The 14,855-nt window shown below is 42.2% G+C and overlaps 1 protein-coding gene across 1 annotated transcript; it reads left to right on the top strand.

Annotated features, from left to right (window-relative positions):
• The first annotated feature begins 631 nt into the window (after positions 1–631).
• Positions 632–7,202, top strand: rangap1b (Ran GTPase activating protein 1b). Its single transcript, XM_003438698.5, has 16 exons — positions 632–734; positions 1,082–1,200; positions 1,331–1,458; positions 1,734–1,793; positions 2,257–2,436; positions 2,684–2,818; positions 2,948–3,106; positions 3,201–3,314; positions 3,400–3,499; positions 3,642–3,726; positions 3,817–4,000; positions 4,121–4,204; positions 4,307–4,409; positions 5,048–5,136; positions 5,908–6,029; positions 6,152–7,202. The coding sequence occupies exons 2-16, from the start codon at positions 1,089–1,091 to the stop codon at positions 6,228–6,230; spliced, it is 1,734 nt and encodes a 577-aa protein (XP_003438746.1). The 5' UTR covers positions 632–734; positions 1,082–1,088; the 3' UTR covers positions 6,231–7,202.
• The last annotated feature ends 7,653 nt before the right edge of the window (positions 7,203–14,855 follow it).

The raw sequence follows: 14,855 nt of genomic DNA, 5'->3' as shown, positions 1-14,855 counted from the left end.
ATTATCTTTGTTTTCTACAGAGAAGCAATTCTTAGCTGTCTCTGTCTGTCTGGGCCTTTAGATTTTGGCATGAAGGGGACAGAGGTCTGCATATGTGGGTCACCTTCTGTATCCTGTGAGAAAGGATTGTTTTAAAGCTCCCTGGCCTACCAAAAGCTTCTGCACATTGACTCGCAAAGCAACCCTATTAGTTATAATGTGAATGAGTCAGGACACCAACCAATAACAAAACCTGTCCTGTGAGTTTTTAAACTTCCTTGTTGAAACAAAGAACATTTTCAGCTATTTTAATCTTTCAAATATCGAATTACCTTTCATCTTTAACAAGCTTGTTTCTGGCACTTGGAAAAAAAATTGACTTACCAACTCAAATTTTTGTGCCAAAAACTCGAAATTGAGAAAACAATTTGATAATTCGATTTCTTAAGTTGGAATTTTGATTTAATAACCTGAAAGTTTGACTTATGGAAGGCTTTTTTTTCATTGGTAAAAACAATCTTCCTTTACTGGTTTAAGCATAGAGAAGAAAAGACAACACTCAAACTCAAACCGAGGCGTAAAACGGCAGAGACAAGAGGAAAACAGCAGATGGCGATAATACTCAGACGCTGAAAAAAATCCACGAAAAAAAAAAATCCAGGCAGCGTGACGTCACGTGACGTCACGTTAAGCTACCGGCGCGCGGAAGAAGCGGCGTGTTATCGTTTTATTTACCGGGAACATTTTCTCTAGTGGTAAGCTTCTCTTGTTTGAAAAGTCGTCTGCGTTTTAAAGACAGTTGTGTGTCTCACAGAAATGAGGATTCTCCTCTAACAGACGGAAAAAATCACTGTTTAGTTTAGTCTAGTCAGCGTTTCTCTTGTTGCGCATTAACTACTTGTTAGCACAGCACAGCTAAATAGCTAACTTGGTTGTTGACAGTACTTTTTTGGACATTTCAATAACGCTGAATGTTCTTAACTCTTACTGAACAGCGTCTGGCCTTTTTTGTCTGCTCTTGTATTTATTCTTATTTATGTTGCTGGATAAGCTTATAAAATGTGACACTTTTCCCTTCTCCGTAATTTGTGGATGTTTCTAGAGTCACTATGGCTTCAGATGACATTGCTCAGCTGGCTGATGCTCTCTCTAAGACCCATGTTGGTGATGGAGAGTTGAGCTACAAAGGCCTTGGACTGAAGCTTGACAATGCAGAATCAGGTGAGAATATGTAGCTCTATTTTTTATTTATTTATTTATTTTTTGCTGTTATTCCCTTGTGTGTGCTGTAGACATGAAGGTGATCCTTGTTGACTGCTTAAATCTGACAAATTGATCCCTGTGCTTTCAGCGGAGCAGCTGGCCCGAGACATCAAGCAGTACCAGGGTTTGAGAGCTCTACGCCTAGAAGGAAACACTCTGGGAGTTGAGGCTGCCCAAGCCATTGCAAAGGCTCTGGAGAACAAAGACATGCTTCAGGTACTTTCTTAGTTCACCATTTCCAATCACAGTAAAGCATCATTTATCATTAGGATTTGATTATTAGTAAAAAACCTTTTCAGATTATTTGTCTTAGTAATCTAATATTTCAAGTGCATTTCAAACTGCAACGATTTTTCCTTAGTTGAAATATTTCATCAAAATTCTTCCATCTTGAATATACAATACTCTTACATTCTAACAGTATTTATACTTTGCACTCTCCTGCAGTGTGATACATTCTGTTAACTGTTCCCATTTCTGGTGTCTTTCAGAGATGCTACTGGAGTGACATGTTCACTGGAAGACTACGCTCTGAAATCCCACCAGCCCTGGTGAGAAGCCACTGAGTTACACGCCCAATAAAAGGAAGAATCCATCCTCTTACTTACTCTTGAACTGTTAAATATTCCTTTCATGCATGAATTATGGAAACCTCAATCAGGTTTTTTTTTTTTTTTTAGTATTTTTATTCATCTTTAGGCATGAAAAAAAAGATTTTTGAACTTCATTTTTGTACTTGTTTGTACTTTTCAAAAAGTTTTTTACATGTCCCTGCAATGTGTCACTGGTGGCAGGGTATGAAGTGACACATCAGTGTCCAACGTAGTGGTGGTTTATGTACAAGTATACACTGTCCACTGTAGTGACCACTATGTGTGAAAGGGATATCACATCAGTTTTCTGTGTATGAATGTTGATGTTCTTTTACACTTCCTGAAATTTTCTTGTGTTCATACATGCGCAATCTAATGTGCTTTATACTGTTCTATATTTTTGTCTATTTTTGTGCTTCAGAGGTCCATGGGGAGTGCAGTGATGGGTGCAGGGGCCAGGCTGACTGAGCTGGACCTGAGTGATAATGCTTTTGGGCCAGATGGTGTCAAAGGAATCGAGCAGCTGCTTAAGAGCCCCTCCTGCCACACCTTGAGGGAGCTAAAGCTCAACAATTGTGGTATGGGGATTGGTGGAGGAAAGGTGAGCTCTCAAACAGCTTTGTCAAATAATATGTAGACAAAGACACAGATTTATTTATGTTAGTTGCCCATCACACCCTGATTGTTTTATTTAAAATTTGCTATGGTTGTGTACAGAGGCACATGCTCAAATTATGTACGTAAGTGTAGGCTTTTTAATGTAGTTAACAGATTTTTAAAAATGTAACACTTTATTGTGTATTTGCATTATAGTTCCAACAGCATCCGTGTTTGTATGTTTAATATAGATCTTGGCTGAAGCCCTGATTGAGTGCCATAGACAGTCATCGTCTCTTGGAGCTCCACTCAGACTGAGAGTGTTTATAGCAGGGAGGAACCGGCTGGAAAATGAAGGAGCTAGCGCCTTGGCTAAGGCCTTTCAGGTACAAAATACTCCCACCTTGTTCAGTTTTATATTACCGTAAATGTAATCATATTATGGACTTTTGATTTGGGAGGAACAAAGACCATTTCTGTTTCATGATGCACTTTCTTCCTCGCTTTCACATCAGCTGCTGGGCAGCCTTGAAGAGATTCACATGCCCCAGAATGGAATAAACTACTCAGGTGTGATGGCGTTAGCTTCAGCCATTCGACATAACCCAGAGCTTCGAGTCCTCAACCTCAATGACAACACTTTCACCAAGAAGGGCTCGCTGGCCATGGCACAGGTGAGTTCCATATGTTTTTTCAGCAACTTTCTGTAAGCAGAAATGACCTTTATCCTGTGTTTGACTGTGTCCCCAAATTCACTTGGCCTTATAGGCTCTGAGGCATCTCAGGAACATCCAAGTGATCAACTTTGGTGACTGTCTTGTCCGTTCTGAGGGAGCTGTCGCCCTCGCTGCAGTCCTGAGAGAAGGACTGCCAATCCTCAAGGTCGGTGTACGATCGCAGCTCAGGACTTGGTCTCCCTTTGTGTCTCTTCAATCTCACAGTGCTCTCTCATGCAAATTTTTTCCAGGAGCTTAATCTGTCATTTGGTGAGATCACTGAAGCAGCAGCACTAGTGGTGGCTCAGGCTGTTGCAGACAAAGCTGATATGGAGAAATTGGATCTGAACGGTATGCACATTGACCCTGAAATTGGTCTTTATGTGTTTGTAGAAAGAAGGTCCAGGTTGATTGAACAATGCTGCAGAAATGTAAAATAGAAAGACATTGTTAGTTTGCAAAGTCTGAAACTGGTTTTGTTTGTGGCTGATAGGTAACTGTCTTGGAGAGGAGGGCTGTGAGGCTTTGAGAGAGGCTATGGAGAACATGAACAAAGGAGACATGCTCGAGTCACTCAGGTAACGCAGGCTTTAAGAAGTCCATAATCATTTTCAGTGTTTAACTGCACAAACATGCAAACACTAGATTTAAAACTTTCACTGCTACAGTGATGATGAGGGAGATGAGGATGATGAAGATGACAGTGGAAACGACGATGATGATGATGATGACGACGATGATGATGATGATGTCAGTGATGACTGCAATGAAGAGAACGAAGAGGGCAGTGAAATCGCAAAGGAAAATGGCATAACAACAAATGGAAATAGTCCTGTTTCGCCTAACAGTCCTGTAAGTTGAAGCTTTATTAGATGAACAGTTGCTTTCATGTGATTGTTGATCAGTTAGTTATTTCACATAAACTGGGAAAATGAAAAGAGTTCTCAGTGATGTCTCTATGTTCGTCCACAGGCGGAGATCACATCATTCCTCAGCTGCCCCTCTGCAGAACAACTTCTCCAGCTGGGAGAGTTGAGGACAGACCTTCAGCAAGAGGTTACAAGTTTTTAAGTAGTCAGCAAAGTGTTTGTAGCATGTTGGTGTTGGCATGTTTTACTTTGCTGGAATGGGTTTAACCTGTTGCTGTCTTCTCACCAGGTCGATGCATCTGAGCCACAGAAAGCTGCTGATGTCATTTTGAAAATCGGTTCCCTATACAGTGAAGATCCCGAGACCAAGACCGCTGTTCTGGATACTATTGGTGAATAAAGTCACACTTACATTAGACTGAATCTGCTCCTCATTAGTCCCACATTTGCAGGATTCAAAGTTCAAAATAATCCTTATTTGTCTTATACTGGGCCTTGGTGCCACCTCTCAGTTCATCAGAAACAAGCTCCTCTTAATTTAAGCCAACTTTCTTCTGATTGGCTGCCCCTCACAAACAAAAGGATTAAACAGCAGGTGGAGCTTTTCTGCGCACAGCTACAGCTGTGTGTCTGAGATGACCATATCCACTGACTGCATAAAGAGCCAAAAGTAGGAAAACTGAAGTCTGAGCTTTTAATGTGCAAGGATCATCTGCACAGACACTGCCGTCATCATTTGAAACTTTTAATATGAGCAGACACCATTGGAATAGTTTATATATGACTGATTAATGACAACAACCAAATTAGGTCCTCTGTCACTTTTTATAGTCAAACATTGAAATGCAACACAGCACACCCTTTTCAAAGCTTTGGCATGCAGAGATTCCTCAAATATAATTGCACTGAGTGGGCTGTTTATTAGTGAGGACGTCAACGTGCAGTTTCTCTCTTGTGCTGTCCTCTTTTTCACGTGGATAGCTTCTATTCTCTGAGATTCTGACATGCAGTGTGTCACTGTGCTCCACAGATGCAATGTTGAAGAAGCTCCTCTCTGGCTCCACCCTCCAGTCATACTGCTTCCTGTCCACGCTGCTGGTCATGATGGGACTACTCAAGGTAAAGCCTCGCTGCAGTGCTTCCTAGCCTGTGTCCTCTAAGATTATTATGTAACACTACACAAGAAACTATAAACAGAATATCAGTCATTTACATGCACATAGTAGTGTCGCCAGGGCTCCAAAACTGCTGTCAGAGATTACACATCCAAATATTTAAGTAACTTGAACGATCCGTAATTCTGTTATATCTCAGAATTTATCTTAAGAGAGCCATAGTTCTTGATATTTATTAGTATTGTGTGATTGATCCAATACCGAGTAAATACAAGGCCAGTATTGATGATGCTGATACTTTTAACCTGTAAAGGCAGCTTGTGTGGGGAGAGCAGTGTGTCATGAGATGAATAATCATCAATTTGCAAATTCTGAACACATTTAATGACCACTAAATCACTGTGAGTTTTACTTTTCAAAATAATTAGTTAATACAACAAAACACACCTTTCAGCTGTTTATGTATTTTAAAACTGGGATTTTTGGAGACCTGGACTCTTTAAATGTGTCTGTATTGTATAGTATTGATCCTGTCATGCTAGTATTGATCTAGTACCAATACCAGCATTGGTATTGGTACTATCTATATATGGGTCAGTCCATCCACCTTTCATACTTACCCAAAAGATTTTTATTTATTTATTTTAACATATTCGTATAATTCCTATTAAAAACCTGGTCTTTGCCCTGAAATGTTTCAGGCAAATCTGTAATGGCCAGGTTATAAGTTGTTTTTAAATGTGGTGAGCCTTTTCTTTATTGTTTTTACTTCCAGGGAGAGGGGAAGACAAAAAAGGCTTTGCTGGTCCCAGGTCAGCTGCTATGTTTGGAACATGCTGTCCAGCAGGAATACTTCTCTAAGCACGATGCCTCACTGCTTCACATCTTCCTGTCCAGGTAGAACAGTCTTTCATCACCTCGACTTAGTTGAACTTCGTATTTCTATTTAAATGTGTGTTAGGCTGTTGCATGAGCGGGACAGCAGCCTCACACGTGCGCATTTTTGTTTGACTCTTCAGGAACGGTGGGGTTCTCAAGTCATGCGGCAGCGCCAGAGAGAGGCTGAGCTCTGCTTTGGAGAGGAGGTGCCAGGATTAACATTGGGTTAACTGACACAGGGGCACACTCTGCACTCACATTCAGTTTTTCACCTTTGAAAAACAAGCAGGGGGGGGGGGTTCTAGTCAAAGGCCAAGTCCAACCACTGATTTCTGCTCCTAACTTTCATTTTCTATGAAGGCTTCACAGAGACTGTCCAAGAATGTCTTAATTTTTATTTTTCTACTTGTGCTTGTGACTTATATTTTTATAGAAAATAGATACAAATGCTTTAAAAAAAAAAAAAAGGAAAAAAAAACTTCACATCAATCAGACTTGAGTTTAATGTGTTTAAAATGATTAATGACTGTAACCTGAAGTGAAGTGAACATCCTACTTTTAGTAATTAATCGAGTTAAAATTTACAAATTAAAAAAAAAATGACACAAAACAGAATTTATTTCAGAAACATGCTTTTATATCTGTGGAAATATCAGCTTGCATATCATTAGTGTTTCTGAAATAAATTGGGAAATTTGTAGAATAGATCCCACCAGTGTGGCAGACGCTGATACGACTACTGATTTTTTGTGAAAACCTGGTTCAGGAGTGCTAAGACAGAAATTGTGATGCCAACATTATTATGATCTAGAAGTAAAATAAATAAAAAGGTGTCTTTTTGATATGTATTTGAATAAATTTTTTGAAGGGAAAGAAGAGCAACTTTAGGGAGAGTTTGTTTACTCACAGCTGTCATTGTGCTGCTTATAGGGACCAACCCATACTGCAGGATCATCATGGTCAGAAAACAGAATCACCTTTATTTGCAGTTTCTTATACGACTTTATGTTGCACAACGTCCTGTGTATTACCTCATATAGCTCTCTGTGTGTTGGTGGTATGAGAATGGAATATAGCATTTAGATCACCTGTTTGATTGTGCATCTATTCTTTGAGGATTACTTTGGTTTACCTGATTAGTAATTTGTACCAAATGTTCTGTCCTAAATATAGTTCATCTAACAAACCTCACACCCTCTGTGTTTGTCTGAGTGTTTTCACAGTCATGTCTGCAACAGTCGCTTTTGAACTCATTTTAAGAAAAGTTAATGGGTTTTTTGTTTTTTTTGAGTGGTGATGTTTATTAGTATCGGTCCTCAGAAAGCATCCATTTTGAATAAAACAGGTGAGATGAATAATGGAGCGTCACATCAAAACATGATGAGTTAAACTTAAGGAATATAATCTGTCCAGTTAGGAAGCAGAAACTGTTATGAGTGTAGTTCACCTGCTTTGGTGTAAATAAAAGTGACAACAGGTCCCTGGGAGAGACAACAGAATAAATCCCCCTCTCACAGATCATTGATATTATCCCTCCTGACTGATTCTTGCAACTACTGCATGAGACTGTCCCTGCATCGCACTGAGGCTTCACAGAAAGTCCAACTCCAGGATGACATATCCATAGGTGCTATCGCAAGAATGTACAGACTAAAGTGTGGAGGAGATGTTAGGAGCCCTGGGTAGGGCTGTAGAATAGCATCAACCTAGCAGCAGGACCGGTGGCTGCTCAAGTGTATGAGGAGTAACAACCCCATAATATCATCTAGCATGACCAGTTTGGCAGTGGGGTAGAGATGGTCTGGGTAGACATATCCATAGGTGCCGAAATGGGCAACTCCAGGCCTTGAGGGCCGGTGTCCTGCAGGTTTTAGATAACACCCTGGGTCAACACACCTAAATCAAATGATTAGTTCATTACCAGGCCTCTGGAGAACTTAAAGACGTGTTGAGGAGGTCATTTAGCCATTTGAATCAGCTGTGTTGGATCAAGGACAAATCTAAAACCTGCAGGACACCGGCCCTCAAGGCCTGGAGTTCGACACCTGTGATCTAGCATGACCGGTTTGGCAGTGGGTTAGAGATGGTCTGGGTAGGCATATCCTTGGAGAGAACACAGACCTCCACACTTGATCCAGGTCTGGTTAGGCTGAGATCTCACAGGAAAACATTCACTCTTTTATCAGGGGCATGCACAGATGTTGTTTCATGGTACCAGTACAGACAAAGACACTAAACCCCCTTAATGCACCCATTGTAACCAAAGCAGGAGAAAAGGATTCATAATCATTTATGCCTTCTGATTTTGCATGTGTTATACTGTGATCAGAGTGCTTACGAATTTTAATGTCACTTTCATTTTTAGTGGTGCATAAGAAAGTTACAGTCTTTAGTGTTGGCTCTGAGGTGACTGAGTCTCCTCACTTTGGGCTGAACTAGTCCTTAAATAAACTGAGGTGCAGTGAGCAGACTGCAGCAGTGGGGTTCAGGGCTGTGCAGAGATATTTTCTGAATAACAACAACCCACATTCATCAAGAATCTAATATGGAATTGCATCATGCTATATCACTGTCATCAGGTAGGCACAATGCAAAGCAAATGTAGCCTGATGTTTTACCTGATGGGTACAATGTTGCTGTTGAGGCGTTGCCCCTGCTCCTGCTGTGCTGGAGGGCAGGCCTGTGTTGATCTGTGATTCTAGACATTAAAAAGTCCATAGGAGAGATGGTGGATGATTTAACAAGTGTCATCAGATAATAATAAAATGCAAACCTTGTCTTGTGTTTCCAAGCAGTGTCATCAAACACAAGACAACAGATTAAGGGAAAAAAAAAATATTGGGTGTAACGGACTGAGCAGTGAAGGAAACTCGAACACAGATTAAAGTCCAAAAAAGTATTTTATTTTATTTAACCCCAAAAACAAAATTGGTTAGATACAGAAATATCTAAATATAAGCATACAAGGTCAAAGTAACAGAACTCTAGTCATAAGCTGACAAACTATACTAGTAACTCAAACTGAATGTGTGCACTTATTTTAGGATACAGTATTGTGTAATTGTATAAATAAATTCTAAACCATAACCAATTCTTTATTACTGTAATAGAAAATTTCTATTATTCTCATTTAAAGTATTTAAGTGCTTATGCATATTCTTAGTTGTGACACTGTAATAGACTGTTCAGTGGAAGTTTCTAAAACTAGATGAACTTATTTCAGCCTCAGCAGTTGGAGAAGACAACTCCCTTTAGAGGTTCTGATAATGCCAAGGGCACAAAACATCAAACCCATTGTTTCGTTAGGTTTCATAGCGAGGCGCGTGATGATCAGTTTCTAAGTTCCTCCCTCTTCCTTGGAATGCGTAAAGGAGTGGGAGCACCACTTCTGTTTCAGAGCGCTCATTACGTGTTACAGACTTTATTACAGAAAATTCCACAAGTCCCTGAAGGTCTTTGTGGAGGAACTGGCATCACACAGATGCCAGTGAAAATACAGCAGGATGTTCAAGTGATCACGGAACATCTTAGAATTGGGCTCGTTATTATATCACTATTTCTCTCAATTTGCTGAGCTTGTAGTGTTAAAACAAGTAGATGACATTGCGTAAGACCAGTCACCATTTACAGTCATTCTGAACAAACACATGGGATGATGGATCAATGATTTGAGGATATTATGGAAACAATACTGTTTTTACTGATTCAGGATAATCCATTGCACATGACAAAATGGTGGCTGCAATGCTGGATGCCTTATTACTCCTCTGACCTAAAGTTGTTTGAGTTAATATAGACTTCACATTTACAAAGATTCTGTTTTTCTAGGCAATTACAGAGCAGATGCAGTGGTGAAACCTGAATCAGAATGACTTTATTTATCCCCAAGGCTCAGTTAACATACAACAGAGCAGCATGACGTTGAAGAGAAGGACAGGGCATAAACAGGCAATAAGAGATAATATACAGTATATACACAAATTACACAGTTTTGAAATTAAAGTGACTGAAAGGTGAATAAATAACTGTAAGTGAGTAAAGTGTCAGCAGTATAAAAAGAGTCAGTCCTGCAGGAAATGCAGCGGAGGCGTCGCCCAGAGGGGAGCCATTGAAATGCGGGGTGAAGAATGTGAGAGGGCTCATTGATGATTTTGGCTGCCTGTCTGAGGGCCTGTTGGCTGAAAACCTGTGCCAGAGTTCTGACAGGCAGTCCAATGACTTTAGAGCACACTGATGCAGTGTGCTGCAGTCTGTTCTTGTTCTGAAGGCTGAGGGAGTGGAACCAGCAGGTGATGGAGAAGGTCATGATGCTTTCCAGGAAGGCATAGTAAAAAGTGATCATGATGGGTGTGCTGACCCCAAAGGAGTTGAGTTTCCTAAGGAGGTATAGCCGTTGGTGGCACCTCCTGAGAATCTCCTCTGTGTTGGCAGAGAATTTCAGGAGGTTGTCAAAGATGGTTCCCAGGTATTTGTACTCCTCAACTACCTCCACTGGCTTCCCGTGGATGGTGGTGGTGGTGACTGAAGCAGCCAGATCCCTCTGCCTACTGGAGAAGGTCACCGTCATCTCTTTGGTTTTGCTCACGTTCAATTCAAGTTTGGAGCGGTCACACCACTCTACAAACTCCTGAAGAGTGGGCCCGTGGTGTTGTGAGGGGTCTGACAGCAGTGACAGGAGAACTGTCGTCGGCATATTTCACCAATTGACAGTTGGGCTGTGTGGATCTGCAGTCATCGGTGTAGAGGATGAAGAGCAGGGGGGAGAGCACACAGCCCTGGGGGGGAGCCAGTGGAGGTGGAACGGAGACCGGAAAGAGACTTGTTGTCCCGAACTTTCTGAGTCCTGTTGGTCAAAAAGTCCAATATCCACAGGATTAACTGATCATCCAGGTGAAATCGGGAGGAAAGTTTAGTGGCCAGGATATGAGGCTGCAGAGTGTTGAACGCTGATGAGAAATCAGCAAACAGAAGTCTGGCGGAGGAGTCAGGGAGCTCCAGATGTTTGTGGATGGAGTCCAAGATGAAGATTTTTGCATCATCAACACCTCTGCGTGCACGGTAAGCAAACTGGAGTGGGTCCATCAGGGGGTCAGTTGCTCTTACGATGTGCTGTTTTATGATCTTCTCCATGGCCTTCATCACCAGGGAGGTGAGGGCCACAGGACGAAGATCATTCAGAGACTTTGGGTTGTTTCTTTTGGGGATGGGGATGACTGTGGAGTGTTTCCACAGCTGGGGGGGGGGGGGGGGGGGAGACGGTGTGACTGTCAATTGAGTGTTGAAATAGAGTCCAGAACACACGTCCTAGTTGCCCTGCACAGTGCCTCAGAACTCGACTGCTGATGTTGTCAGGGCTGGGTGAGCTCCTCTCCCTGGTCCTCCTGAGGGCTCTCACCACGTCCTCAGTCCTGAATGTGAGTGCAGAGCTGCCAGGTTTGAGTGAGGATCCGGACTCCTCAAGCTGGGCCATGTTGTCCGTCTCAAACCTGGTGTAGAAAGCGTTGAGGTTGTCAGGGAGGGAGGAGGGGTTGCTGCCCTCCACCTGGATGGTTCTGGGGGTGGTGACCACAGTATTCACAGAGGCCATGGTTTTGAGGCCCTGCCAGGCTTAGTGGAGGTCCCCTGTGGTGAATTTTTTTTTCCAACTGTGTTTTTATACTCCAGTTTAACAGTTTTTATGGCCCTCTTCACCTCCCTGTTGACCTCTTTTGTCCAGTGCAGAGCCGGTGAAGAATTTTTTATTTTTTTCCCCATTAAGGATTTCCTTGAGCTCCTTGGTGATCCAGGGTTTGTTGTTGTGGTAGATGGAGACAGTTTTGAGGGGATAATGTTGTCAACACAGAAGGAGATGTATGATGTCACTGTGTTGACTTGTTCGTTGATGTCATCAGAGGGACAAAGAAGGCTGTCCCAGTCAGTGGCTTTGAAACATCCTTGTAAGGTGAGGATACTTTCCACTGTCCACTGCTTGATGTTTTTGGTGACCTTTTTAGTCCTCTTGATGACTGAGGTGTAAGCAGGGGCCAGCAGGATGGTGTGGTGGTCTGCTGACCCGAGAGGGGGGAGGGGTAGGGCTTTAAATGCATCTGGTACAGAGCCATAGCATTTATCCAGAGTCTTCCTCTGACGTGTGCTGCATGAAACATACTGTTGGTATCCTTTAAGCAACTTGTCAGGGGAACAGTGGTTGAAATCACCCAGGATGAACTTGGGAGAGTCTGGTGATAATTGCTCCAGGTTGAACAGAGTTTTGGTGATGTACTCTGTGGCTTTACCTGCATCAGCTCTGGGGTGGACGTAAACCAAGATGATGAAAAGCTGTGGGAATTCTCTGGGGAGGTAGTAGGGACGCAGGGAAACAGCCTAGGAGCTCAATGTCTGTAGTGCACAGCTTCTCCCTCACCGGGACTGTAGAGCAACTGCTGCTGTTTACATACAGACACACGCTGCCGCCATGTTGCTTCCCAGTGCGTTCGCGGTCTCTGTCCATATTAAGAGGTGGTGAAAAGCCATTCATGTGCAGCGTGCTGTCGTCGTCACTGTTGTTTAACCACGATTCCGTGAATGCCAGAACAGAGGCAGTTCTGTACTCATGCAGGTGGTTGACGCAGGCTTGCAGCTCGTCCAGCTTGGAGCGGACACATTAGCCAGGATAATGGACGGGAGCGCTCGTTGTTTGTGTGTCTCCCTCTTGAGTCTGGCTCTCACCCCACTCTTTTTTAATCTCCTCCTGGTTACCTCGTTATTGTGAGTTTTTCCAATTTCTGTGTCCACGGAGTATTTCCTCGGGAAAGTAGTCTGTGGAAGCGGAGCGGAAAAGCTGGAGGCCTGGGCTGCAGCCGCGGCTGGATGAGGGAGTCCCTGGTGTAGGTGAGCGTTGGGGTCATGTCGAGTATCGAAAAAAAGTCTGGGAGGGGGGGAAAAAAAAAAATCACAAAAATTAGGAAAAGGAAAAGAATACAAATATACTGAGTAGATGGCGAAAAACAGCAACGAAAAGAGCATTTAAGTCAGAAAGACAACGCAAAACTGCTCAGATGAGTGGCTGGTCGACCACATGAGCAGTGACCCGGAACCAGAAGTTAAACAGACTTAACATGAAAACTACACTAATTTTGACTAAGAAATCATGTACCTAACCTCTCTTTTCCTCATTCTCCTAATTATGGTGAATTGACAAATGGGAAGGACCATACCTCTTAAGGAGGGATTCCAGGTTTACTCTAAAACTATTTGGCGATTTTTTAATAATGTTTTTATGATTTCTGTGACTAACAATTCATGTACAGGTATTAAAACTCTACAGGAGGTACATAATAGATAAGCTTTTGATAAGCTACAAGTAAAGTTCACTGAACAGAATGTAAAATGCTGCTTGATATGGTACACATTGCTTCTGGTCAGTTTTTCCCCCTCTACATAGTCATGTCTTGTGGGCCTGTTGGCAGAGAATGTAATTTGTGCATAATTTAATTAAAAAAAAAAAAAAAACGTTAATATGTTTCTCTTTCTATTAATTTGTATTTATTTATACTTGTATGTTTTGTCAGTGCCCTTAGGACTATTGGGATGCTGATTCAAAGGTCAGTAAGTCTAAGGCAGATTAAAGCTCCACGTAGGCATTCATTAAGTGATTCCACAACTAACTGTTACTGTAATACTGTACACTTTAATAAAGTGGATGAAACAGGTATACACGAACACAGCACTGCAGGATACTTGATCAGTGAAACCAATTGTGTACAAAAAGTCAAGCGCCTGCCAAGTATCCTGGAATCATACATGTTACCATCAACAATATCATTGTGAATGTTACACACTTAAAAAAACGTTTACAACGAGCACGAATGATTGCTTTGGTACCCAGTCATACTTAAGCTCTCCTATGTCTGCACTTCTCCCTGTGGCGTGTCCAGCGGAGCTCAGATATCCGAGTGTAAGTGAATGCAGCATCGGCTTCTGCGCCATGAGCATCATGTTAGCAAAGGTAGGAGAGCCAATCACGAAAGACAGCATCACAGAAAACAGTTTTTCGGCGAAAGATTAATAGTTTAACATAGCTGGACTGGCCATCGAGCATGGCGGAGCTTCCACGGCGGCTAGCAGGTGGATAGTGGATGAGGGAAGGGTAGGCAGGAGGAGGAGAGACCCGAGGCGGCCGCCAGTCCGAGTGTCAGGTGAACTGAACTTCAGGTAAGAAGTTATGACCTGCAGTCTATCTGGGTCAGATATAAACCAAGTTTAGGTGGAGTTTATTTTCGTTGTGCTGACTTTTTACAGTCGGTTACAATAACTTGTACTGCGTGAGCTAGTATGACAGTTTCTATACAGCTGGGTGGGTGCTATGATGTTACTGATAGTGAACTTTATTTTATTCATAAGTTTAGTTAGTAGAGTTGCCAACGGCTCCTTAAAAATGGAATGGTCCCTCATTCAGAGAAAATATTACACGTTTCTTATTGAGCCATAGCCACCACCAAACAAGTTATTTTCACACACCGACAAGCATCTGGCCAATCCACCACCTTTCATTGTTCATGCTGTTACAAAAAAAAAAAAAAGTCATCAGTCCACCGGGCAAATGCTCGGTATGCTCGATGGCCAGTCCAATTATGTTAAACTGTTAATCTTCCTCGGTGCCGTCTTTCGTGATTGGCTCTCCTACCTTTGCTAACGTGATGCTCATAGCGCAGAAGCCGATGCTGCATTCACGTACACTCGGATATCTGATCTTCACTGTGAAAACATAATCGTACATTTGATATTTCATTGAATTTTATTGTTTTAGCTTCAGACTGGCCACCCCGAAGCTAAAACAATATGCAGCATCGGCTGCAGGAGGGT

The sequence above is a fragment of the Oreochromis niloticus genome, linkage group LG8 (genome assembly GCF_001858045.2).
Source record: "Oreochromis niloticus isolate F11D_XX linkage group LG8, O_niloticus_UMD_NMBU, whole genome shotgun sequence".
In the NCBI taxonomy this organism is placed as follows: domain Eukaryota; kingdom Metazoa; phylum Chordata; class Actinopteri; order Cichliformes; family Cichlidae; genus Oreochromis; species Oreochromis niloticus.
The sequence above is the reverse complement of the archived record's forward strand: the minus strand, read 5'-3'. Positions and strand labels throughout refer to the sequence as shown.

Bases quoted from the DNA above. Each gene is read 5' to 3' on its own strand.
- rangap1b (XM_003438698.5), top strand. From the start codon at position 1,089: ATGGCTTCAGATGACATTGCTCAGCTGGCTGATGCTCTCTCTAAGACC. The intron at 5,137-5,907 runs GTAAAGCCTCGC...TTTTACTTCCAG, and splicing joins TCATGATGGGACTACTCAAG to GGAGAGGGGAAGACAAAAAA. The intron at 6,030-6,151 runs GTAGAACAGTCT...TTGACTCTTCAG, and splicing joins CTTCACATCTTCCTGTCCAG to GAACGGTGGGGTTCTCAAGT.